Raw genomic sequence first — 23,857 nt, 5'->3', positions numbered from 1 at the left:
TCTGTGTCATTTTGATAGTTCTCACAATACTTCAGACTTTTTCATTTATTATATGACTGCATTTGTTATGGTGACTTGTGATCACTGATCTTTGATGTTACTACTCCAACTCACTGTAGGCTCAGATTATGGTGATCATTCTTTAGCAATGAAGTTTTTGTTTATTTTTGGTTTTTTGGTCGTTCTGCGTGGCTTGTAGGATCTTAGTACCCTGACCAGGGATCAAACCAGGGCCCACAGCAGTGTACTGAGTTCTAACCGCTGCCCTACCAGAGAATTCCCTAAAGTATTTTTTATTTAAGGTATTTTTAAAATTTAAGGTGTGTTGTTTTTTTAGACATAATGCTATCACACACTTAATAGACTATAAAATAGTGTAAACATAACTTTAAGGTGCATTGGGAAACCAAAAAATTCCTGTGGCTTGCTTTATTGCGGTGGTCTGGAACCAAACCCTCAATGTCTCTGAAGTATGCCTGTGTCAGGAGGGAGGGTGGTCCCCCGTAACTAGGTAAGTTGCTGAGAAGTGCTGCCAGGGCTCAAATTGTAAGCCATGCTTTCGTTCGCTGGCTGTTGGCACTTCAGGGAATGTGGGACAAAGGGACCTGAGATGAGAGGGAAGTGACCAGCAGCCAGTGAACACAGATGGAGAGCGATACAGAGGTGTGCAGGCAGGTGGTGCCTCATCGGGAAGGTCTGTGACGAGAAACACAAGGAGTGTCAGGCTCCTGCCCACCCGGTCCAGTCCCCACTTGTGTCAGCTCATGGCCACCTCTGTCTGCCAGCACCCAGGGGCGTCTCAGGACACGTGGCCAGGAAGGGTGGTGTCATAACTCTGCCCTTCTCTTCCAGGCTGTGAGTTTTTCAAGGAATATAAGGATCGGGATTACATTGCTGAAGGGCTCATTTTTAACTGGAAGCAGGTATGAGCAATGACATTCGTCAGCTTGGCTCTTCAGTTTCTTTGTGAAGGGAAACCAACTAGTAATCTTTTGGGGGAAAACAGCTACCCTTTTCCTTTCTTTTCTTTTCCCTGAATGAGTCCCATTATTTTTTTCCCTCTCTTCTCCTTGTATGTACGTGTTTAAATTCTCATCATATGTACTTTCCTCTCCCCCTTTAATTTCTCCCTTTCTTTAAAGGAGTTTTCAGGGACAAGGTAGGAAAAGGCCTTTTGCTCCACCATCTGTGTGAAGAGTGGCAGCTGCGTTCTGCTCCTCCTCAGTGGGTGGGAGCAGTCCAGGAGGTGTCGGAGGCAGAATATGGTTGATCACCTCTGTCTCAGCAGCAGACACTCAAATGGCCAGCTGAAAAGTTCTGCTTGGCAGCAATATCTGGTTCCTTTGATTTTTAAGCTGTCACTCCCAGGGTGGCACAGGCACCTGGCCCGGAGAAGGCGAGCACTGTGGGGGGACATCTGCCTGCCCATGGTAGCCACAGCTTCAGGGCCTTGACCTGCCCGGTCACCATGGCTTTTCCTGGTGCCCAGCCCAGCTCTCACGGTGTCTTTCTGTCCCCAGGACTACGTCGATGCCCCTCTGAGCATCCCCGACTTCCTGACTTGCTCTCTGAACATTGACTGGAGCCGGTATCAGGTGAGGGGACCCCTGGCAGGCACCTGAAGGCCTGGCTCATGACTTCTGACCTCTGACAGCCTAGGAAAGGAGAAGCTGTTATCTGTTTAACTCTCTCTCCTGATTTGCTCTTGGCCCAGAAAATCAAAGCTTTGAACATGACTCACTGAAAGATTTGCATCCACCAGGGGGTTCTGTTTCCAGAGGAGGACCTCACGGAGTTTGCCTTTCCAGCTCTGGGATTTAGTGACTTTTTCATTTTACCTTTTAAATGCATGTTCCATCAGAGAAAGTGCAGAGCTACCTGACCTGATTTGGTTATAGAAACCTTAAAATTATTCCCATTGTGCTTCTCTCCTCTTGTCGCCATCTGCCGTGGAAGGGGCCCCAGTCTTACTGGATGGCTCCATCTCTCTGCTGTGTTTAGCCCACTGCACAAGCCCACAACCGTTAGCAGTCTCCTGCCACTTGCCTCAGGCAGGACAAGTAGCCTCATTCTTCCTGCTGCTTCCCCACATCTGCTCCCTCTGCCTGGCTGGCCGTCCCAGCCTCCTCACGTCTGGCTAACTCTGCCGTCAGGATTTGGCTTGAGTGTCCGCTCCAAGAAGACTTCCCTGATGTACCTCCTCTCCCCATCCCTGGCCGGGGTTGGATGCTTGCATCTACGTTCCCATTAATCCCTGGACATGTCTATCTTGGAATTTTCTACTGAGCTGTAGTCACAGATTTATAGATCTGCTTCCCCATCTTCTGTAGACTGAGCACCGGGAGGTTAGGAAACCACAGCTTGTGCATCCCAGAACCGACACTGGCCCAGAGCCAGAGAGGCTGAGCCACTGAATACCTAGAAAACACCCTGTTTCCCTCTTTTCGTCTGCCCTCAGGCCTGGACAATTCCCTTCCAGCCTCAAGATCTCCCTCTATCCCAGAGACCTGGCCTACCTGTTAGGCAGCTTTGTGTTCCAGTCTGTAAAGGCAGAGACCATGCTTGTCCTGTTTTATATTGCATATCCAGCCCCTGGTCACAAGGTAGATGCTTCATAACTATTTGAGTAGTGGTGGCTCTTCCCTATGCAGGTGTTTTTCCAAGAGAGGGAGCCTTTGGAAGGAGAGTGGGCAAGTTGTTTGTTGTGTCCCAGAAGCCTGGCGGAGGCTGGGGGGCCCTGTCCCCTGCTCTCAAGTTCCAGGCTGCCCCTAGACAGGTGGTGTGGCCAGAGGAACCGGCAGCCTCCTGAATTTGCTGTGTGCAGAGCCCTTGAGGAGGCCCCACCCAGCCACCACCACTCTCCCTTCAGGCACCATTCTTTCCCCTTATGCAACAGACAGACTGGATCTGAGAACCACGTACTCACTAAATACCCTGCAACTGTAGCGCTGTGTTGCCAGTGTTGATGTTTCGATGCTGTCCAGGATGTTTGTCTCTGGGAGGGTCCCGTGCGTGGAAAGAGTTCTGCCTCGTGGATAGAGGCCCTGGGTGTGGGCTTGCTTGGCTTTTCTTACAGGGCTCTGTGGCCTTGAGCAAGTGACGTTACTTCCCTTTGGAAGTGGAGTTGACAGCACCTATTTCAGAGTTGTGACGAGGTTCAGCATGATCACTGCATGAAAGTGTTGTCTTAACTGAAATGCCAGACTGTTTTGACGACGACGATTGGGAAGGAGGCGCCTGGGTCACTGACTCAGGGCCATGAGCACTAGTAAAGCTCCGGGCGTGCGAGCAGAAGGGCAGGGCCCTCCTGTGCTGCCTGCCTCTCTGGTGTTGCTCAGCCAGTTGGTCTCCCTGGGCTCCTACCATCCTCTTCTTCAGCCAGGTATGGGCTCAGCCCTTTCTGCCCCTTCAGTACAGGGTCCTTCTCCTGCTCCAGGGCCATCCATCATCCATTCCCTTAGCTGATGGCTGGGCCGCCCAGGCCCAGGGCTCTGGGCCAGGCAATCCACACCTACATCCTTTTCCAGGTGTCCCATCATGCAAGCACCTCAAACTCAAGCTGCCCAGAATGGAATTGGTCACAACCCGCAGCACCCCCAGGCCTGCCACCATTTACCCAGATGCTCAGACTCCAAATGTGGGGGGCTCTTCTCCGCTACATCCATGGCTGGGTGCCATCAGTTCTCTAAGTCCCTGTGCCAGGAAATTCCCCAGCCCTTCTTGCCTCCGTTACTTATGTCACTGGCCTAATGCAGGCCCCCATCATCTCATGGCTGAGCGTGGAAGGGGCAGCTGACTGGGAATAGTGGACACAAAGCATGTGAATGGGGTCTGGCAGAGCGCAATGCTCAGATGATGGGGCGAGGTTCTCATTGTCACTCCTTCCCTGAGAGCTGCCACTGACTTTCTTGTTTCCCTCAGGATAAGTCCAAGGACGCTTACGTGGTCCACCCTGTTCCACATGGTCCAGGCTTGTTCTTGTGACTCACTGGCCGTCCCCTCCCTCTCCTCCAGCCACCTGGCTGCCCGTCCACCCTTAGGGAAGATGCTCTCCAGGTTTGCACATGCTGTTCTCTCTGCGACAAACACTTGTGTGCTTTCCCTCGCCTTTTCTTACACTCACGTCACCGTCTCCAAGAAGCCTTCTCTCAGGGTCCCCATGGATCAGGCTAGGCTCACCTCCCCAATTATGTGGTCCTGCAGCACCTTAGAGGGCTGCTTTTAGTCAGCACACCTGCAGCAGTTCACTTTGCCTTCCTTTCCCGGCAGCCCCAAAGGCTGGGGTCATTGTATTCACTGCTGTGTCGCAGGGCCAGGCCCACAGTGATGTTCACAGCAGTGCTCCCCAGTGCAGGGACAGCAGTGCAAGTGTCCGTGTTGCCGCCCTCCATGTAGCCAAATGGAATTCCATAGAGCTCTGCTCTTTCATTTTTTGCCCAAGACCCCTTCCAGTGGCTGCTGCTCCTCAAGCTGGCCCCTGACCACGAACAGGCAGTGAAAGAACATTCTACAGGTACCTCCTAGTCCCTAAGCACTAAGCCTTACAGATGCAGAGGTGCCAGAATGGCCTCCGTCCTCACTGGGCTCAATCTAGGAAAAGAGGCAACAGCATAACCAACGCCTGCATAGTAGGGTTATAGACGAGTGGCCACAGAAGACTCTGTAGAGAAGATAATGGGGCTGGGCCTTTGAAGGATGAGTAGGAGTTTGCCAGCCAGGGGAAGAGTGCTCCAGGCATAGAAACGTTAAGCCAGATGCGTGGTACTCAGCTCTGTACCCAAGGGCTTTTTCACGGCGCATGTAGAATGAGAAAGTCAGAGGTGAGCCTAGATGTTTTGTGCAATTCCCAGGTCCTCTTCGCATTCTGCACTCTTCTTAGACTTTTGTTTCTCGCTCTGGTGTCTGAGGAAATGTTCCTGCAGTGTGTGTGACCACAGGCCTGGGTCCAGACCCTAGCTCAGCTTAGCTGTGTGACCTTGGGCCTCTGCCAACCCAGTGCTCCCTAGGCTGTGGTTCCTGCCCCGGCCCTGGGCGCAGTGGCCAGCTGTGTCTGCTGCCGCTCCTTGGTCATTTGTGTCACCTTCGAACAGCTGCCGTTGTGGGGCCCTGCAGGCTTGTCCTTGGTCGCCTCCTGCCCTCTCCTGGCCGCTGCAGCCCTGCCCCCGCCCGCCTGACCTCCCTGCGCATCTGCTGCGTAGCTCGCAGCTCTCCTGCTTTTCCTCACCCACGGGAGTCACAGCACAGAGGAAATCTGTTGGCAGTGGTGTGTCTGACACGTTGAAGCAGATGAGTGGAGAGACCCCCGAGCTGCCGTGGGTAATAAGTTCATCAGTACGGCACTGCAGCGGCTTTCTCTGGAGCTGCTGAAAGTGGGTCAGGACTCTCCAGGGCCCGTGGGAGGGTCAGGTAAATGAGCCTGTTTTAAATTCCTGGGAAAACCATTCCAATTACAGGTGCTGTGTTCACCCTCCCCATGGGAGTGCTCTCGCTGGCATTCACCACCCTCCCTGCACAGCCCCAGACACTGAGAAGCAGTCGTGTTGAGAGACTGTCCGCCACCAGGGGGAGCGGGCCACAGAACTGGGTCAGGCCCCTCCGTGGAGTTCCGCATTCCACAGTGGACTGTTTCTCAGAGTGGCTAGTCTAGACCTTTTGCTTGGGCTAGAACAGAGGTTCCTATCCCTATGGCTTTTGCTTATTTTTGATCGCCCACCTCACAGAACTCTTGTTTTAAAAGATTTTTGTCTGCCAAACAGATTGCATCTGTTATTCATCAAAGGACAGTATGCAATGAGTAGCAATAAAAAACACATGAAACGTGATTGATGAGAAGGTTGATATTTTCCTTAGTTTCTATGATGTGATGGCTCTTTCCATTTGGTGACAGTGGCCACAGGCTCAAGGCTCTTTGTTGGCTCCTGTTAACTCCCTGGACAGCCATGCCCGGAGCCCAGGGCTCAGAGGGGCCTCACGTCTGGCTGCTGCTAGTGGCTGTGTAGCTGTGGGTTGCCCGGGCCTCTGCACGGCTTCCCTCACCCACACGTTGGGTGAGAGCACACTGAGAGAGGGGCCCATGGGTGAGGGTACAGGGAGAGGTGGGGAGTGAAGTCTGTGGCCTGTGACCATCAGCCTGGGGTACTTGTTGCCCCAGAATAACTCTTAGCATTTTATTTTAAAAATGCTTTAAATTCCCATTCTGAGTTAAATACCTATTCCTAGAATCCTTTTATTTTTCTTTTCCAACAGAGTTGGGATCTGGTGCAACAAACACAAAACTACCTGAAACTGCTGCTTTCCATAATTAACAGTGACGGTGAGTCTGCCTCTGCCTGCCTCAAGCCATTAGTTCCTATGGGTGTTCGCAGGTCTTGACGTTGCAAATGTGTGTTTTTTGGGACCTTTTGCTGTACGGAAGAAGGATTTGGGGGTTTCCTTGTCATTGGCAGATTTGTTCCATGTCCTCAAACCCTAGAAAACAAAATTATGAACTTGTCACCGTCGGAACCACACACAGGGTGTTTCTGTACTGGGTCAGCTGTCCTTTGAGCTTTGAGCATCAGCCTTTTGTATGGGGCCGCGGTAGCCTCTTTTGGTTCAGAAAGGTGAGAGAAAGTCAGTCCTGGCTTCTTCTTGGGCACACACAAAAGCCCGTGGAGGGCCTGTTCTCCTGGTGGTTCTCTAGACAGTGTGACTGCTTTGATTGGATGAGCCCATAACACTCAGTGTCCTAGGGTGGCTGAGTCTGACTCCTGCATATCAATCAGCACTTGTGTGGGGTTGCACTTGCTTGAATGAGTGGAAATGTATTCGTCTGTATAACCAAGGAGGCCCAAGAGCAGAGCCAAGTGCCAAATACCACAAAGAATCTCTCCTTGTCTCATGCCCACTGTTTAGTTAGCTTCATGGCCGGCAATCATTCCAGACTTGTTTCCTGCCATCTTAACTCCTCCAGGAGAGAAAGACAGCCTCTGTCCCAGAGCTCGCGCTCATTGCCTCAGTTTGGGTGAAGTGTCCATCCTTAAACCAGTCACTGTGACCAGGCTGGCAGGAACATCACGTGCGTGCCCCGGAGCTAAGCTGTGGTCCTGGGGGTCCTGGCTCTCCCCCCAGGCCAGGGCGGTGGCACATCCCCGTCTTATCAGCCTGTGTTTGCTTCCCTCCTGGGCCTCCTGTTCGGTGTTCCTGAGTAGATGACAGCGGACTGCTGGTACACTGTATCTCAGGCTGGGACCGGACGCCCCTCTTCATCTCTCTCCTGCGCCTTTCCTTGTGGGCTGTGAGTATGGATGGGCTGGGCCGTGGGGTCAGGGAGCATTCAGAGGCCCTTCCAAGATCTGCCGTTTGGGAGCGCTAGGACTGTCTCCAGAAAGCAGAGAGGATTTCGAGTGAGGGCCCTCAAGTGTCCAGAGCAGGTGCTGTGTTTAACCCTGCTCTTGGGGCTGTCGGGCAGCGTGGTTATCACTGGGGCTGTGGTTGTGATTCAGACCCTGAGGCCAGGAGAGGGTGTCATGGGGAGGCTTCATTCTGATCTGGGAACGTCTCTTCCAGGACGGGCTCATCCACACGTCCCTGAAGCCCGCTGAGATCCTCTACCTGACAGTGGCCTACGACTGGTTCCTCTTCGGGTGAGCCTTCGGGGAATGTCAGGTTGTGGGGTGGAAGCAGTGCCTTGGGAACCACGTTTTTGTGCGCGTGGGTGTGGTGGCTCCTGTGACAGGGTAGAAGGTGAAGGCAGTCCCACCCGCATGGAAAGACAGAAGGTGCTGGTCAGGCCCACCTGAGGCTGTGGTGCCAAAGCCATGGGCTGTCCCTGTGGCTCTGGTTCCCCTTCGTCCTCCTGTCTGGGCACTGCTCGCTTTGACCTCCTTGCCTTCTTGTTGCAGGCACATGTTGGTAGATCGACTCAGCAAAGGAGAGGAGGTGGGTACTGCTCACAGCCCGCGAGCACACATCAGGGCTCTGTGAGCTCGGGCTCTTTTACTCCCGAGAGGGACAGGATGATGGTCTGTTTGGTGTCCACACTTTGGGGGCTGTTCCTTGCCTGGTGTGTGCTGGGATTGGGCAGCCTGGTGGGGAGAAAAAACCAACACAGCAGCCCCCGTTCTGAGCCTCAGTCTCCCTTTCTCGTGGAGAAGACATTGATCTTCGTGTGTCAGTCCTCTTCCTCTCCTTCTGTGCCAGCCTTTTTATGGGTGACCTTGTTTTCTGCACTCAGCTCTGGAACCAATTTACAAGTCCTTTCCTGTTTCCCGCATCCTTACAGCTAAAACCCAGAAGCTCTTCCATGTCCTCCCTTCTCTCATCACATCCACTCAGCACCTTTTAAGCCCCTGGGCCATCCATGCAAGCAGGGTCCTGCCCACACCCACCACCAGCCCAGCCCCAGACCAGGCCCAGCCAGGGAGCCCTGGGTCCCCTTCCTGTCTGGGTGCTGTCCCTCCTTCCTCCTCTGCCATGTCCACACCTCATCCTTTTTGCTGCTTTTAGCAGTCTTTGTCTTTTTGATGCTCTTGTTTTCATCCTGTTATCCCTACACACAGGCCTGGAGTCAGACCTGAGTGTGAACCCTCGTTGTGCCACTTATTACCTGAGTGACCTTGGGTAATGTGATTAACCTTGAGTCTCCCCGTGTTGATCCTGCTGCCTCACAAAGAGAATGAGTCCAGGTGCCCAGTGTGGGAGCTGCACGCGGTGTTGGCTCCCCCTACCCCCCATTTTCCTGAAGCATCTTTCTCACCCTCCTGAGGCCACCTCTTTCTGGGCATCTTATCTTGCGCGTTCTTTTGTTCCACCCTCTTAGCTGCTCCTCTGCCCTTCCAAATCTCTTCTGAGCACTTATCGCATCTGCCAGGACTGCAGAGCTCATAAGCCTGTTCCTCAGAGGCCTCCGTGAACTCTGTGAGAGGCGGTGACTGTGGCACTGAAATCTGCACGTAAAGCCCCTTTGCAGCCTCTCATTTTGAGACTTGCGCGCACTGGCACTCCAGGGCCTGTCCCCCCCATGCTGTCTCCCCATCCCCGGACCAGGCCAAGTTCCACCTTCAGAGACTGGGCCCAGGGGGTTCTGGATTCAAACCCTGGCCATGTCTCCGCATAAACAAGGGGGTCTCCTCAGCTGGGAAGGTTGGCAGGATGTGGGTTTTTCTCTTAGCCCTCCCTTGCCTCTCCCCACACACTCTAGATGCTGATACTTAAAAAACATGCAAAAAGCTGGGGCCTGTTAAACAGCGCTCTGTACCCCTGCTTTGCCATTGAGGCTCTCAGAGCACATTAGCATATTAAAGACTAAAAAGTCTGTGGTGAAGACACCTATTTAATTTTATGTAACAGGGAATCCCCTGGTGGTCCAGTGCTTAGGGCTCTGTACTCAGGACTCCGTCTTTCGCTGCCAAAGGCCCAAGTTCAATCTCTGGTCAGAGAATTAAAATCCCACAAGCCTTGTGGGGATGGCCACAGGAAAAAAAAAGTTATGTAACAAAGTTTTCATACTGGCCTCACTTGGGCACTCTCACTCTTTTTTTATTTTTTGAGGAAATCTTAGGAGGCTCTGGGATACCCTGTAGATATTTCTCCAAGTGGGGGGTTGATGGCCCACACCTTTCAGAATCACTGCAGAAACTATGCATTGTGTGCACTTCACAGAGGCCTGCTGGATGAGGGCACTGGCTGCAAGGGAGAAGAGAGAATTTGCTCACGGAGATGGGGATGCGGATGCGGGGCCAGAACTCGGGAGCCTCCTCCTGCCTTTGCCTGCCTCAGGCTTCGTTGTGCCCCTTACAGTTTCTGAGCACTGCAGGCTGTGGGCCAGGCAGTGGCTGCCCCTCACCCCTGACTCTCCTGGGCAAGTTTCTGGGTATTTCCCACTACAGAATCTGATGCCTTGCTCTTCCATTGTGTTCCTGTTGTGTCCATTAATCTTGCCCAGAAATTCTCTCTCCCGGCTGTCCTTGCCTGTTAGCCTCTCTCCCTAGGGTTCTTAGGAGAGGCTGAGGGGGAGAAGCTGCTGTTCTCTTCATCCTTTTCCATAGCTTGAGAGCATGTGTGTGGAATTTGAAGATGGTTTGAAACATCACTGGCTTACCCTCTTGCGTTCCCAGGAAGGAAACACAGTCCCTTCCTTCCTTGCCCCAGCCCAGGCACACCTGCCCGACCTGCTAAGCCCTCTCCGCCACCCGTACTATTTCTGCACCAGAATATCCAGTAGGATCCCCAGAGCAGGGCTGCTGTCCAGCAGGGGTTGACAGGGTCACTAGCCGCCCTCTCCTGGGAGTTCTGCCACCTATATTCTTCTCCCTGTAGATGGCTGTCTTCTCATGTGTGCTGCTTTTTGGTCTGTTTCTCAGATTTTCTTCTTCTGCTTCAATTTTTTGAAGCATATCATCTCTGAGGAGTTCTCTGCTCTGAAGACACAGAGGTGAGGAGAGACCCGCTCTCCCTGGGAGCAAGGTGCTCTGAGAGGGCCACACGAGGGCAGGTGGGGTCTAGCTCGCTGTCTTATCGCTGCCCAGCTTCCCTGCATGCTTGGCAGACTGGCCTCCTGTCCCTGCCTTCCCTCTGAGGGCAGGTGGGGGTACCTGGGGCAAGCCAGTGGGTGAAGAGGCTCATCTTGTGACTAGAAGAGCAGGGCGCATTGCTGCAGGGACAAGCCAGCCCCAGGATAGGGGGACTCCTCACGCCCCATGCCACCGCCGAGGCAGAAGATTCTCCTACCTGAGCTGATGGCCACCTTCCCTGCACTGCTGCAGAGGTGTGTCTGCGCAGCACACCACCACAGAGCAGTCTGCCTCCAGCCTGGCAAACACAGGGGCCTTGCCGGGTAGTTGCTTTAGGACCCCTGAGAGAGTGGGTGTCTCTGCTGTGTTCCATTGCTTTCCAAATCTGAACCCCTAGTGTGTTGCAGCAGACTTGAACTCTGAGGGGCTATGCTGACAGGGAGGAGGCAGGCTTTGCTGACCTCCCAGAAGTGGGCCTGGCCTTTTTGCAACAGTTTAGGTAGGACCTGTTTCCAGTGAGTTGGAGCTTCTTTCCCAAGTGAGCAGCGTAGGGGGGACAAAGGAGACCCCAGCCCAGTCTGGAATCCCTGTTCTGGCTTCTGCTTATAGGAGGAAGAGTTTGCCAGCCCGGGACGCAGGCTTCACTGTGGAGGATCTCTGCATGCTGAGTGAGTCATGGGCCCAGCAGACGTTTCCCTGTGTATCTTTCTTATTATAGACCACATGGGAACTGTTTGTTCTAGAAACTTCTCTTTCCAGCTGTATGGTGAAGAAGAGGTGGGGGACCCCTGGGAGGAGAAGATAATGTGCTGACTGATGGCACTGGCTTCTTGCAGGACGGAAGGACCGTGGCAGCACCACCAGCCTTGGCAGTGACTTCTCTCTGGTCATGGAGAGCTCCCCAGGAGCTGCCGGGAGCTTCACCTATGAGACCGTGGAGCTGGTCCCTGCAGGAGCACAGACGCAGGCAGCTTGGTGAGGGCCAGGCTGGAACTAAGCTTGCTAACAGCTGTGAGCTCCAGGGAGCCGCAGGAACAAAGGGGCCCCCAACAGTAGGTCTGAGAGCTGAGCTCCATGCCCTGCTGTCTCTACTGGGCCTCAGAGGCCAGCCATCTGGTTGGTGAGGGGCACTGCCTTGGTGGCCCAAGGGCATAAAGGGCCAGGCTTCCCTGTAGGATGAAGGAAGAAGCTGCTGGGCTGCGCAGACTGGGGGACTGGTGTTAAAGGGACTTCCTGGGGGTGCTCCCTTGTATCATTTGCCTGGGAGTTGGGGAGCAAGCTTAGAAAAAAGGAGTGAATACAAAATGACGATTGGGAATTGGGAGCTTGTTTGAGGGTCAGCTGCTTTGAGAATCAGATGGCTTTCTCCCTGGACAAAGGGCTCAAGATTTTGTGTAACATTTGGAGGGAGGGGCAGTTACTAAAGTGTTAATTAAGAATCTGTTTCCAGCATGTGCACTGAGGACAGTAGGTCAGTGTTGTTTAGATGCCACAATCCCTTGGTGAAGAACCGTCTCTCACTGCCTGTGGCCGAGCCCAAGGGAGTGCTAATGCCCACTCCCATGTGGCGTTTTTCCACTGGCAGTAAAAAGTGGCCTCTGAAATTCAGTACAAGTGGGCAGAGGGTTTGCCTGAGGTGGCCGCTTAGCCAGCAGCCCTGTCTTTCCCCTGCAGGAGGAAGAGCCACTCATCCTCTCCACAGAGTGTGCTCTGGAACCGGCCGCAGCCCTCGGAGGACCGCCTGCCTTCCCACCAGGGGCTGGTGGAAGCTAAGTCCTCCAGCTCCTCGTCCTCGAACCATTCTGACAACTTTTTCAGGCTGGGTAGCAGTCCCCTGGAGGTCCCCAAGCCCAGGTGAGGAACTCCAAAGTCCTAATGGTGGGGTGGCTAGCCCTTCCTTGTTAATAAGGCTGGAGAGTTCCAGGGCCTGCGGCCTGGTGAGCAGGAGGCCAGCGGAGAGTGACAGGCTTGCAGGCTCATGCACTGTTTGGAGGATGGGTTAGTGTTTAGACACAGAGCTAGAGCTGGTTCGCAGAGTGGTTTGAGACTCCTCCTTCCTGGAGCCCTGGCAGACGGGGAATCTTCCACCTGTTGCCTTTGCCAGGTCTCAGCCCCCTGCAGACTTCACATTCCGATTAAAGAGATGGAGCTAGATCCTCCGAGTTGCTTCTGGCTCTCCCATTCCTTGTCTGAGTTGGTGGGGCACTGAAGAGCCCTGACAGTAGGGAGCTAGGCTAGATGTGTGTGGCTGGGACAAACCTCGCAAGATTGCACATCTGGAAAGGGAGCAGCACAGCCAGGATGGACAGGTGTGGCAGGAGTGTGCTGTGGAAATGATGTTTCCTAGATGAGATTAAAGCTGAGCACTGGGCAGGGGCTTAGGATTGAGAGATGGCCTGGCATTGGCAGGGAAGCATTTCCTAGCTGACCCCATACCATGTCATAGAGCCAGGGAAGAAATCCTGTGAATTACTTTGTTTTCTAAAACCTTGAGAACGTCTGGCCCTTCTGAAGAGAACAAAGCAGGGTCGACTTAAGAGGTCCTTAATAAATTCCAGGGAGAGGAGACATTTAGCAGGAAGATCGTGAGCGTTGAAGTTCACTCCTGATTCAAGCCCGGCTCTGTCGGATGCTGCTCCAGAATCTCAGGTCTTTTCTTGTGGCAGGCACGTTACTAGAGAGGAAACTGAGCCCAAAGGTCACAACCTTATTACAAGGGAAGACCCAGAACTTTGAGAACTCTCCTCCCATCACCGTCCTCTGTTTTTTTCCTTTCTGGGCAAAAGCAGGCAATGGAGGAAGGTGGGGGAGGATACCCTCGCCACATAGGCTGAGCGGTCAGCTCTAGGTGAATAGCAGCTGCAGTGTCCAGAGGCGTCCTGTGTGCTCACCCCTGAAGGTGTGCTCACCCCTTCAGCTCGGAGCTCTGCTTTGTCCGCCAGTGCTGTAGCTGAGTCTATTAAACGAAGGCCACAACCCCGCTGTCCCCACAGGTTTGGTGGAGGCTGCTGAGCAGGGAAGGTGCCGAGCAGACCAGCCCATGTGCCGTGCTCGTTCGCATCCTCTGTGCCACCCCCTTGTCTGTGTGACAGCTTTCCTCAGGGTCCTGTGGGGCTGCTGGAGCACTGCATGCCCCTCGCTGTTCTAGGTTGGAGCACTTGCTCCTCATCCCTGCCAGCTTCTCTGCCTGTGCAACATTGCTGGGCAACTGGGAAGGAAACCAGAAGATTCCTCTTGTCCCCTGGGTCCTCCCTGGTCTTAATTGTCCAACTCCTGAGGGCTCCCCTACTGAGACAGCACCCCATCGTACCCCTTAGCTTTTTATCATTCGCTTCTTCCTGATAAAAGATCCTAGTTCCAATCTTGTGATGGTTTCCCTCTGTCTCGCCAGTGGTCATCCCCCTGCATCATGGGCTCAGATGTTTATGGCTGATTTAGGGTGGTCCAGGAGGCTGAGGAGGACTGGGGGTGTCCTCCTGATCGCGCAGCCCTGTGAGCTGGGACCTGGTGGAAGAGGCCGGGATAACTGGACCAAAATGGGGCACAAGGCCTTGGAGAGGCGTGGGGTGGACTGCGGTGAGGTGTTTGATGGCTCTGCTGGTCTATTCTGGGAGTGCCTGCTTGTAGCCAGGCTGGGCTGGCCAGGAGACAAGGTTCTGAATTGGATGCTTGTTTGCCAGAGGTTTTGAAAGACTAGATTATTCAGATTTGGAGCATTCTAATTATAATTATGCATTTCCATTAACATTAAAATTAATTTAGTTTCTCTTAAAGTGCCTGAGGGAATCCTGTCATTAGCTTTCCTGCTTTTCTTAGCCAATCAGCTTTTTAAGGCAGCAGGGGGACCGTGGGCAGCAGGGGGACCGTGTAGAAAGAAACCCTTCAGTAAAGCTATCTGTGACAGCTGAAATTCCCCTTATAATGTGAATTCTCTGGGTTTCCTATGCTCCAGCTTCCTAAATTCTACAAGCAGATCTCTTTTAAGGTAGGACTTCCCTGTGAAAGGAATTGGTGAAGCTTTTGTTCTGAGTTAAGAGGTAGGTGTTAAGAGGTAGGTGTCGGGTTAGGAAGAAAGTTCTGTGCGGTGCTGATTCTTATCCAGTCCCAGCCCCATACCCCTCACTGGCAAGACTGATGGCCCGTTTGCGTCATTAGCTGCCACTGCAGCAGCTTCGGAGTTGCGTTTCTGGACCGTTGTCAAGTCTCTCATCATCGGCAGGGCTGGGCGGCTGGGAAGAAGCAGGACCAGGGCTCACAGGCCTCCTCAAGCCCCGGTCAGTGAGGTGTCCCGCTGCATGTGGTCTTGGTCTCTGCTCCAGAGTCAGACACCTTTAGGGGTGGGGGTTGCTAGCATAGCACTGTCCATGCCTGAGGAACGATGGTGCTACCGCTGAGCCCAGCTGGAAGCCAAGCTGCCTAAAGAGCAGATGAACTTGGCTGAGGGACATCCAGCAGCCTGATTGAATAGCTAAGTGACATCATAGGCACCAACTTTGCTGCCCAGATAGCTGCTCTCCCCCTTCCTTCACCACCTACTAACTGCTTGTTATAAGCAATGAGTTCTGTCCCAGGCTGTGTTTAATGAGGCAGAGAAACCAGATTGCTTTCTGTAACACATAGGGTTCCTGTCCTATGTTTGATGTGTCCTATGTATGACGTGGGCCATAGCTCCAGACAAGAGATGAGTGGTGAGAAACCTAAAGGCATTGCCAGCTTGAGACCCACAAGAGAACACTTAGAGCCCCAAAAGACTTCTCCTTGGACTGCTGCAGGAATTCAGAGGTCCGGGGTGTACACACACACACACACACACACACACACACACACACACACACACACACACACACACACACACACACACACACACACACACACACACACACACACACACACACACACACACACACACACACACACACACACACACACACACACACACACACACACACACACACACACACACACACACACACACACACACACACACACACACACACACACACACACACACACACACACACACCACTGCTTGAAGTCCAGGCTAGGGGAAACTGATGATTTTTCGAATCTGATAAATCTTGTCCTAGCCATTTCTGAAGTCAGTTCTTCTGTGGGGTCAGGCCCTTGTTAAACTGAAGGATTCTTCCCTAAGGCCCCATTCCTGAAGGTGTTCACTTGGGCAGAGGCTGTGGGACCATCATCTGGAAGCCTGGGAGTCGGGGAGTGGGGTAAGGGCCCTGGGGATGTGGACAGATGACTTTGGAAGCACTGTCAGCTCCACAGTTGTCCTGTTTGAGGGTGGCTTGGCTCTGCATTTCTTCCAAGCTCTCTGAAAGGCTAGGATTCTGGGTCTTGGCTCAAACGTTCATATCCTGCATGACTTTAGACGTGTCACTTGATAGCTTTAGGTTTCTGTTTTCGCATCAGGGGCTTAGATGGGCAACTCCCCAGGTCCTTGCTAACTGTTATCCTTCAAGCCCTCTCTGTCAGCTGTCAGATCACGTGCTTTTAGATGCAAGTAACAGAAAACCCATCTCAAAAGAGTTTAAACAGGAAAGGAAAAGTGTTGGTTTATATTGGAAAAATGCAGCCTTCAGGCATAGCCTCATCAAGGCCTCAGCTCCGTTTCCCTGTGGTTCTTACCTCTTGCCTCCTTCTACATGCTAGCTTTGTCTTCTGGTCAGCTTCCCTAATGGTGGCCAGCTACTCCATGTGCTTCCTTTCTCACATCCAGGGATCACATGAAGGCCTCTTTTCCAACCACAGATCAGAAACTCTGTGCTTTATTCCAGTTGGAAGTCATGTGTCCATCCCTGAGCCAATCCCTGAGGCCTCCACCATCTCTTATCAGAAAGGAAGATCAGTGTATCATGTGGCTAGCATGGGTTTTCAACCCCAGCTTTGACACTTTTAGCTGTGTGACTTGGAAAAAACACTTCCCTTCTGAGCTCAGTTTTTTCATCCCATCCTTAAAGTGCAGGTAATGATCCTGGTCTCCGTAAGTTTGGGTTTAAGTGAGTTAATGGAGCAAAGTACCTGGCACATAGTGAATACGCATCTTTTCCATGAGTATTAGAAATGCTCAGTAAACTGTAGTTGTGGTTAAGACCTGTCCTTATCAGTCTCATTTCTGAGGTACTATGGCCTGTGTCAGGGCACTGGGCAGCTAGGTAAAAGGCCAGGTCAGGGACCTCAGGCCAGAGCTTTTTCTCCTCACCTCAGCTGTGTGGATTGGGCCACTCTGCTTGCATGGGTATTCCTGTACCCCCTCCCAAAAGGACCAGCTAAAACGTAGTTGCCTGAGCTGGCCCACATCAGGTGCCTGGCAGGTGTGGGAGAGAGCGGGGGTTTCAGCTCTGTTGGTGCTATGAAGAGGGGCTTAGGCCATATCCATCTAAGGAAGTGAAACGTTGCCAAGAAGCCAACCTCCCGTGCAGAGGTCTGGGCCCTGGGGATGTGGACAGATGACCTTGGAAGCACTGTCAGCTCCACAGTTGTCCTGTTTGGGGGTGGCTTGGCCCCACGTTTTCTCCAGTCCTGTAGGTAGATCCATGGAGGTGGATGCTGTGTTTGTACTTGAAAAAGGGTATACGGCGGAAGAGCATGGGGGCTTATTAAAAATGGGTGCATTACCTGTGTAGCAGTGCAAGGCTCACTTGAAGGTTTTCCTTCCTTCTTTCACTGGGCAGGTGCAGGTGCAGGTGCTTCCTTCTCATGAGTGTTTCCTGTCATCTTTAGGTGTCCCCTCTAGCCAGATAATCAAGACTTGCCCTTACAAGTACCTCTCTGCTTAGCATAGCCCCTAGCTCTCAAACCCAGGAACTCAACAGTTGCTTTGCAACCCTTTCTTTGACAAAAGCCTCAAATAGCAAGATTCATTTGGAACCTGTGTGCTCACTCTTCAAAAAAGATGCAAAAGATGGTTGGCTGCTTGCTGAGAGTTCTTTGTGACCCTTGGGATCATGTGCCCTGTTGCTTTCTGTGCTGCCTACTCCATACCACAGCTGTCCCCTGGCTGCTTCAAACATGGTTCTTGCCTGGTGGTACTACCTGCTGGACACAGGAAGTACAGGGAAGGGACAAGCCTGGGAGACCAAGAGTCCTTGCTGAGAACCTCTCTGTAACCATATTCCATCTCTCTGTCATTTTCCCATTGGAAGTGTGAATCTCTGATAGCCCTGGGGGAGTGGGGTTAGGAGCATAAGAAACCCCCATGGTTCCTGCCCCAGAAGTCCCTCATCCTACAAGCCTCGTCTAATTCACATTACTTTCATTCCCTCAACACTCTGCTGTTTAGCAATTGTTTCCCCAAAAACTGGAAAAGAAACTCTACCTTAAAGTTTGAGCAATAGGTGAGATTTGTGGAGCCAGGCTGACCTCAAGAGGGGCTGCATTAACTGAAGACCCTAGCATGACCCAGAGGAAGCACAGGGCAGGCACCAGATGGTGGCGTGTAGCTTGCTCCTGCATGTAGGCGGCTGTCTCTGATTTATAGACACGTACGGATCACCAGAGTTAGTGTCTGGCCTGAATCCTACCGAGTTTCTCCACCTAGGAATAAGGAAGCCCTGCTTTGTCAGTCCCTGGGGCTTCCACCAGGTAGCAGACCATGACCTGTCCTCATCCCCAGTGCTGCTGTTGTACGCCTTCCAGAGTAAAGCAGGAGCAGTGAATATGGCAGGTCTCTCTGTTGCAGGGGGGTCCCATTCATGGCTGCTTTAACGTAGAAAGCCATCTGTTTTCCCTGGTCTCAAGGTGGTTCTGTTGTAAGACAAATCTGTAATCAATCTTGGCTTTAAAAATTTCTTCTTGTACTCACTAACCGTGGAACCTTGGGCAAGTGTCTTCACCTGCCTGGGCTGCCATTTCCCTGTCTCTAAGATGGAGATGGTTTAGGATCAGCGGAGATGCAGCACTGGCCAGAGCTGTACTCAGCTTGGCAACTGCTTGAGGATAAGGCTGGCCTGGGGACCCATGGGGACTGTTGCCTCAGCCTAGAAGCCCTTGACTTCAGCTAACCGGGTGGGCCAAAGTCAGTTAATTTCTCGGTTCCCTACCCCCGGTACCACTATTCATGTTTCTGCTCTGTTTCTGGGTCCCTACAGGAGCACCTTCTGCTATTCTTGAATTAGAGAATAAAGGGTCAAGCATCAAAGATGATGCACCTCTGCGGACAGGGACCTTGGGTAGCTGATGGAAGGGCCATGTTTGATGTTTCCCTATCTCCTCCTCTCCCTCTCCCCCCCCCCCCCCCACCAGCTGGGCTACTGTCCAGAGACAGCAGAGGAGGCTTGGCTGTGAGTGGGGAGGTGGTGGCAGTGCTAGATTCCCAGTACAGCTTTCCTCTTCCCCCACCCCCAAACCTCTATTTGAAAAAGGCCTGATGAAGCTGTCAAGTTGGCTGCCTGATTCATCCCTTCCCTCTGGGCATAGCCAGTGAGTTTGCTGGGCTGATGCTTATGAATACAAACTTTGGCTCCTGGAAGGCGCTGCAGAGGAATAGGGCGGGGCTCGGGGCTCCGGTCACCTTCCTCTTCAATCTAGGTCACCACCCCCACCACCCCCAAGAGGCTTGTTCTCCCCTCTCTCCAAGAGGACCTCAGTGGCCCTGGGTTCTGCATTGCCCAGCCTGCCAGTCTGCATGACAGGGAGTGGGGTGATCCTGCCTCCCTGGTTTCTGAGGCAGTTAGCCTTGCTCCCCTCCTTTTGGTGCTGCTGAGATTTTACTCGCTTTATCAGCCAGAGCAGGCATGCCCTGATCCAGGCTCTGGTTGCTGGCTCACCTTTGTTACCATGCTTTGCTCTTGTTCTTTTGCTCCTGTAAGTCTTTGCATGAAGCATTGCCTCACAGCTGAGCCTGACTTACGGTCTTTGCTCTTCTTTCTTGGTCGTAACCTATCCAGCTGTTTTTGCACTTTCGGAGAAAGTGATTAACTTTACAGATGCTCTACCAACAGACCCTTGTGGCCAGGTCCCAGGGCCACCATAGCCCCCCACCCCACTCTTCCAGGGCCTCCCCTGTCAGGCATATGACTGACGGCATCATCTTCCCTCTCTCTCCTCTCTGCCCCAGATCAGTGGACCATCCCCTGCCCGGATCCTCTCTCTCCACAGACTTTGGCAGCTGGCAGATGGTAACAGGCTGTGGCAGTATTCAGGAACGGGCTGTCCTGCACACAGACTCCTCTCTCCCTTTCAGCTTCCCGGATGAGCTCCCTAACAATTGTCTGTAAGTGCCTTGCTGGAGAAGACAGGATGCCCCTCTTACCCCGCCCATATCAAAAGCTGATGAGCAGTCGCGTACTGGCCAGGAATCAGGCAGCAGCCGGCCCCAGGGAGCTGGCCGGGGCTCCTTGCCCCTCCGGAGTGTCTCAGCTAAGTATACCTCACTGCTCCTGGACCCTGAGGTATGAAGGAGGCCTGATGGGCCGCTCAGGAAGTGCACTGGAGTGTGTTCACTCTCCCTGGCCTCTAAAACCCATCCATGGGTGTCTTGGGGCACACCCTTAGGGAAAGCTGGCTGGACTCTAACTATAGAAGATTCTATTTTTGTCCAAGGCTTTGCCTGACATGAGAATCCTTTGAAAGCAGAACAGTGGGGTAGTGAAGGTAGGTGTATGGTGGAGACCAGAGCCAGAATGGAGCTGGGTTAGCCCAAGGGCTGTGCTCCCAAACAGAACCGAGGGTTCCTTGCTGTCCCCTCCCCCCTTTTGTCATCTGCTCTTGCCTCTGCTCAGGAAAGAAAATTGGATGGGGATACGAAAGCCCAAGCCTGTAAAATCCTCTCCCTCCCAGACTCCAGTACTGGACTTCCAGCTCTAGCAGAGCAGCTGCCTCTGGCTGCCGCCTGCCCTCCGCCTGCACTGCTGCTTCACAGGTGTCAGATGGGGAGAGCGTCCAGTGGCCTGGGGAGCAGGATCTGCTCCTGGGCCGGGGCTGCCTGAGGCCCTTTACCTCCCCACCGTGGGCTGAATGAACCCCAGGTGCTGGGTATTCATCATCACCACCAGAATCCAGCTCATACCCTCCAGTGCCAACAGGTTGGAGACAAGATGCCCTTGGGAGTTGAGAAAGATTCCAGCTGAGGGCAGGCAGGGGCCAGACCCTGGGATTCCTGGATGGTGCTCACAGGCCCTGGCCCTGTAGCTAGGGAGTAGCTCAAGGACTTCAGAGGCCACTAATGCCTGGCATAGCCTTCTCTATAGCCAAGCCCTTAAGCCAGAAACAAGATCTGTTGTTAGATTTTTGAAGGAGTGAGGAAATAGTTGTCTGCACGGTTCTGTAGGCTCTTCCTACTTCAACCAGAGAGCCATCTCTGGAGGAAGCAGACACCTCTAGCCCTTGCTGAATAGCATCCCTCACTTAACAGGCACTAGTCACCGAAATGGGCAACTCCAGTCCCAGATCCTACAATTTATGCCTTGGGTAGCATTCTGTGCTCTCAGCCAGCCCTCAAGTTCCGGATAGTTCCCAGAGGAGGACAAGATTCTCCGTGATCTCATGGCCTCACAGTCTGCAGGGTGGGCATGGGTTCAGGGTTGCTCCTGGTGAGATCACATAGTATGTGGGTTCAGTGCTTTGGCTTTGGTGTCAGAGAAATTTAATCCAAATCCTAGCTGTTATGTTTACCAGCTCTGGGGACTTCCCTGGCAGTCCAGTGGTTAAGACTCTGCACTTCCACTGCAGGGGGCAAGTGTTCAGTCCTTGGTTTGGAACTAAGATCCTGCATGCCATGCAACATGGCAGAAAAAAAAAAAAAAAAGAATTTGTTTACCAACTCTGTCTTGGGATATCAGCCTTGACTTCTCTGAGCCTGCTAGCTCATCTCTTGGGAGGGAATGGCACTATGGTAGCTCCAGTCTCTGCCTGCCATGTGTCCTCAAGTGGATCACATACCCTCTCTGGACTGCAGTTATCTTGTTTCTAAATAGATTGTGATCTCCCCTTTCTGCCTCCTAAAAATAGGGGGCAATGAGAATGCACACATGTGCACATGTGGACCTCTAAATATTCCCTGTGAATATGAACTACTTTCTGAATTTCTTCTGGTTATATGCTCTAAGGAAAAACTAAAGAGGCACACAAGGCCTCCAGCCTATGTGAAACCTAATTAGGAAGCAAAGAAGATCTAGGGCCACAGATCTCCCCCACATGCCAAGGGAGACTTTGGAGTTGTTCATGGTATTGCAGGAATCCAGTATCAGCCCCATTTTCTTAGTGCTGCTGCTAGAGCTGTTTGACTTTCCTTCACCCTAGAACCTGCTGCAGCTTCTGCTGCTGCTGCTTTTTTTCTTGTCTGTCTGTCTGTCTGTCTGTCTGTGTCTGTCTGTCTCTCTCTCTCACACACACACACACACACACACACCCCACTCCCACCAGTCTACTTTCCCTGGTCTGTTCTCCCCATACTCACCCCTGGACTGTCATTTATCCTCGTATCTCCATGTGCTCCCCCAGGACCTAGGTGCAAGTCATTTGGGCTTGGGAATTGGGGATATTGCTGCTGCTTCTGACAGATTCACATGAGGGGTTACCCAGGGATTGGGCTCTTAAGGGGAAATTTTGGGGTGAGTTAGTGGTCAGGGCTGGTCTTGGTGCTTAGGTGAATAGGAACATGAGGGCTCATCTCATGTAGGTCTGTGACCTTTCCTCTAGTTCTGTGTCCCTCCTACCCTTAGATTTAGTAACTTTGAGTCCAGAGTTTGCGCGTGGCTGGTACCTCAGGCCTTTTCTATTAGAGACTCTTCAAGTTATCAAACAGCCGCATGTGGAATTCACACTTCTAGTTCCCCTTCTTGACTTGTGATAAGTGCCAGCAGAGGTTCGGGAAGGAAAAGCAGATAGAATCAGAACAGAAATCCTGCTGGAAAAGCCAGCACCTTCCTAGTTGTTTACCTGGGGACTGCAGTGACTGAAGGTGAGGACTCTGGCCTCTCCAGGTAGGAACAGCAGCCTGATAGCTGAGAGAGAGTTTAAGAGGGGAACAGGGCCAAATGTCTGGGGCCTGAACCACAAGGGTAGCATGGCCACGGGGCAGATGCTGGCCTTGTACTGGCGAATGCAGAATGATAGGCAGTGTGGCGTAAGGCTGAGAATGTTGGATCCTGCCCCAGGGTAATGCATCAATTCTCTCTCTTTCCCTCCTTCCCTCCCCACAGGCTTACAGCCGTGAGTGAACGGGAGACTCGGCTACAGGAGGTGCGCTCAGCCTTCCTGGCTGCCTACAGCAGCACAGTGGGGCTTCGGGCAGCAGCCCCCAGTCCCTCTGGTGCCATCGGGGGTCTGCTGGAGCAGTTTGTCCGTGGTGTTGGACTCCGGGGCACCAGTAGCAGCACCTTATGAAGCAGCCAGCTCATGACAGCTTCCTGTTCCTCTGTCACCTGAGCCCTAAGCGGAATCAAAGCCATGCCCAGCCAAGGGGTGCTTCAAGGTTGGGGGAAGTCTCCCCTTCTCCATCATGCACATGGCAACCCCAAAGCTGAGCAGGGCCAAGGACAGGGTTCTCCCATCCTCAGCTTCCTGACTGGTCTCCACCACCCCACTCGTCACTGCCTCCCACCCACCTTAGTCTTTGCCAGGATTCCTGTCAGCTCTCAGAACTGTGTGGGGCTTCTCTGGGGCCTTGTGGAGGCCAAGACTTCACAAAAGACCCCCACTTTCCATTCTTGTCTCCTGGGGAGGAGGGGTCACCTGCACTGAGAATGAGGCAGTTTGACACAGATCACAAAATGAAATCAAAGTCTTTTTGAACAGCTACTCTCTCGCATCATCATTCGGCTGCTGTCTTTGTGGAGTTATTTGGAAGGTTCTCACTTTCCTTCCTTTTGCTGGAAGAAGGGCTTTTCATAGGGGAAGGAGTACAGATGAAGCAGAAGGAGAACTGGAAACTTGGGTGTGCCTCTTAATTCCTGAGCCAGGAGAGTCTTCAATGAAATGGGGACATGTAGTCACAGGCTAAGGTGGGAGCAGTGGTCCTCAGGCCTGAGTGGGCCCTAGTCACCTAGGGAGTCTTTTTAATCCATGCAGATTTTCAGGGCTGCCTGAAATTTAGACTTGAAGTTGCTGAGATCTTCATTTACCTGGGAAGAGGGTGGGGAGAATCTTCATTTTTAACAAGTTTAGCAGACAGTCTGCTCCTGGTACAGGTGACCTGCAGCCCCTGCGTTCGGTGAGGGATTGACTTCCAGGGCTTTGGAGGCAGTGGGTGATGTGGGGAACATGGACCTGGCTGACCACCATGCTCACCTACTGTGTGACCTGGAGTGGGTTGCATCCTCAGAGTGTGTCTGCATCTCTAACACAATGAAGTCATGAGGGTTTAAAGACATGGACAGGGCTTCCTAGGTGGGGCAGTGGTTAAGAAT

At 52.7% G+C, this 23,857-nt stretch overlaps 1 protein-coding gene across 7 annotated transcripts in view; it reads left to right on the top strand.

Annotated features, from left to right (window-relative positions):
- Positions 1-23,249, top strand: part of MTMR14 (myotubularin related protein 14) — a 43,327-nt gene extending 20,078 nt beyond the window's left edge. For 3 of the 7 annotated variants that reach the window (XM_057705891.1, XM_057705890.1, XM_057705896.1), the window contains 12 exons: positions 853-923; positions 1,521-1,595; positions 6,247-6,313; positions 7,191-7,276; positions 7,549-7,625; positions 7,884-7,920; positions 10,344-10,414; positions 11,103-11,161; positions 11,330-11,468; positions 12,168-12,347; positions 19,567-19,722; positions 22,652-23,249. In XM_057705891.1, the coding sequence (XP_057561874.1) occupies positions 853-923; positions 1,521-1,595; positions 6,247-6,313; positions 7,191-7,276; positions 7,549-7,625; positions 7,884-7,920; positions 10,344-10,414; positions 11,103-11,161; positions 11,330-11,468; positions 12,168-12,347; positions 19,567-19,722; positions 22,652-22,835 (1,202 nt within the window). In that variant the 3' untranslated portion in view covers positions 22,836-23,249. The remainder of the gene's footprint in view (positions 1-852; positions 924-1,520; positions 1,596-6,246; positions 6,314-7,190; positions 7,277-7,548; positions 7,626-7,883; positions 7,921-10,343; positions 10,415-11,102; positions 11,162-11,329; positions 11,469-12,167; positions 12,348-19,566; positions 19,723-22,651) is intronic. The other 4 variants (XM_057705893.1, XM_057705892.1, XM_057705895.1 and 1 more) reach the window with 3 other exon arrangements.
- The last annotated feature ends 608 nt before the right edge of the window (positions 23,250-23,857 follow it).

The sequence above is a fragment of the Hippopotamus amphibius genome, chromosome 13, assembly GCF_030028045.1.
Source record: "Hippopotamus amphibius kiboko isolate mHipAmp2 chromosome 13, mHipAmp2.hap2, whole genome shotgun sequence".
Lineage (NCBI taxonomy): Eukaryota > Metazoa > Chordata > Mammalia > Artiodactyla > Hippopotamidae > Hippopotamus > Hippopotamus amphibius.
The sequence above is the reverse complement of the archived record's forward strand: the minus strand, read 5'-3'. Positions and strand labels throughout refer to the sequence as shown.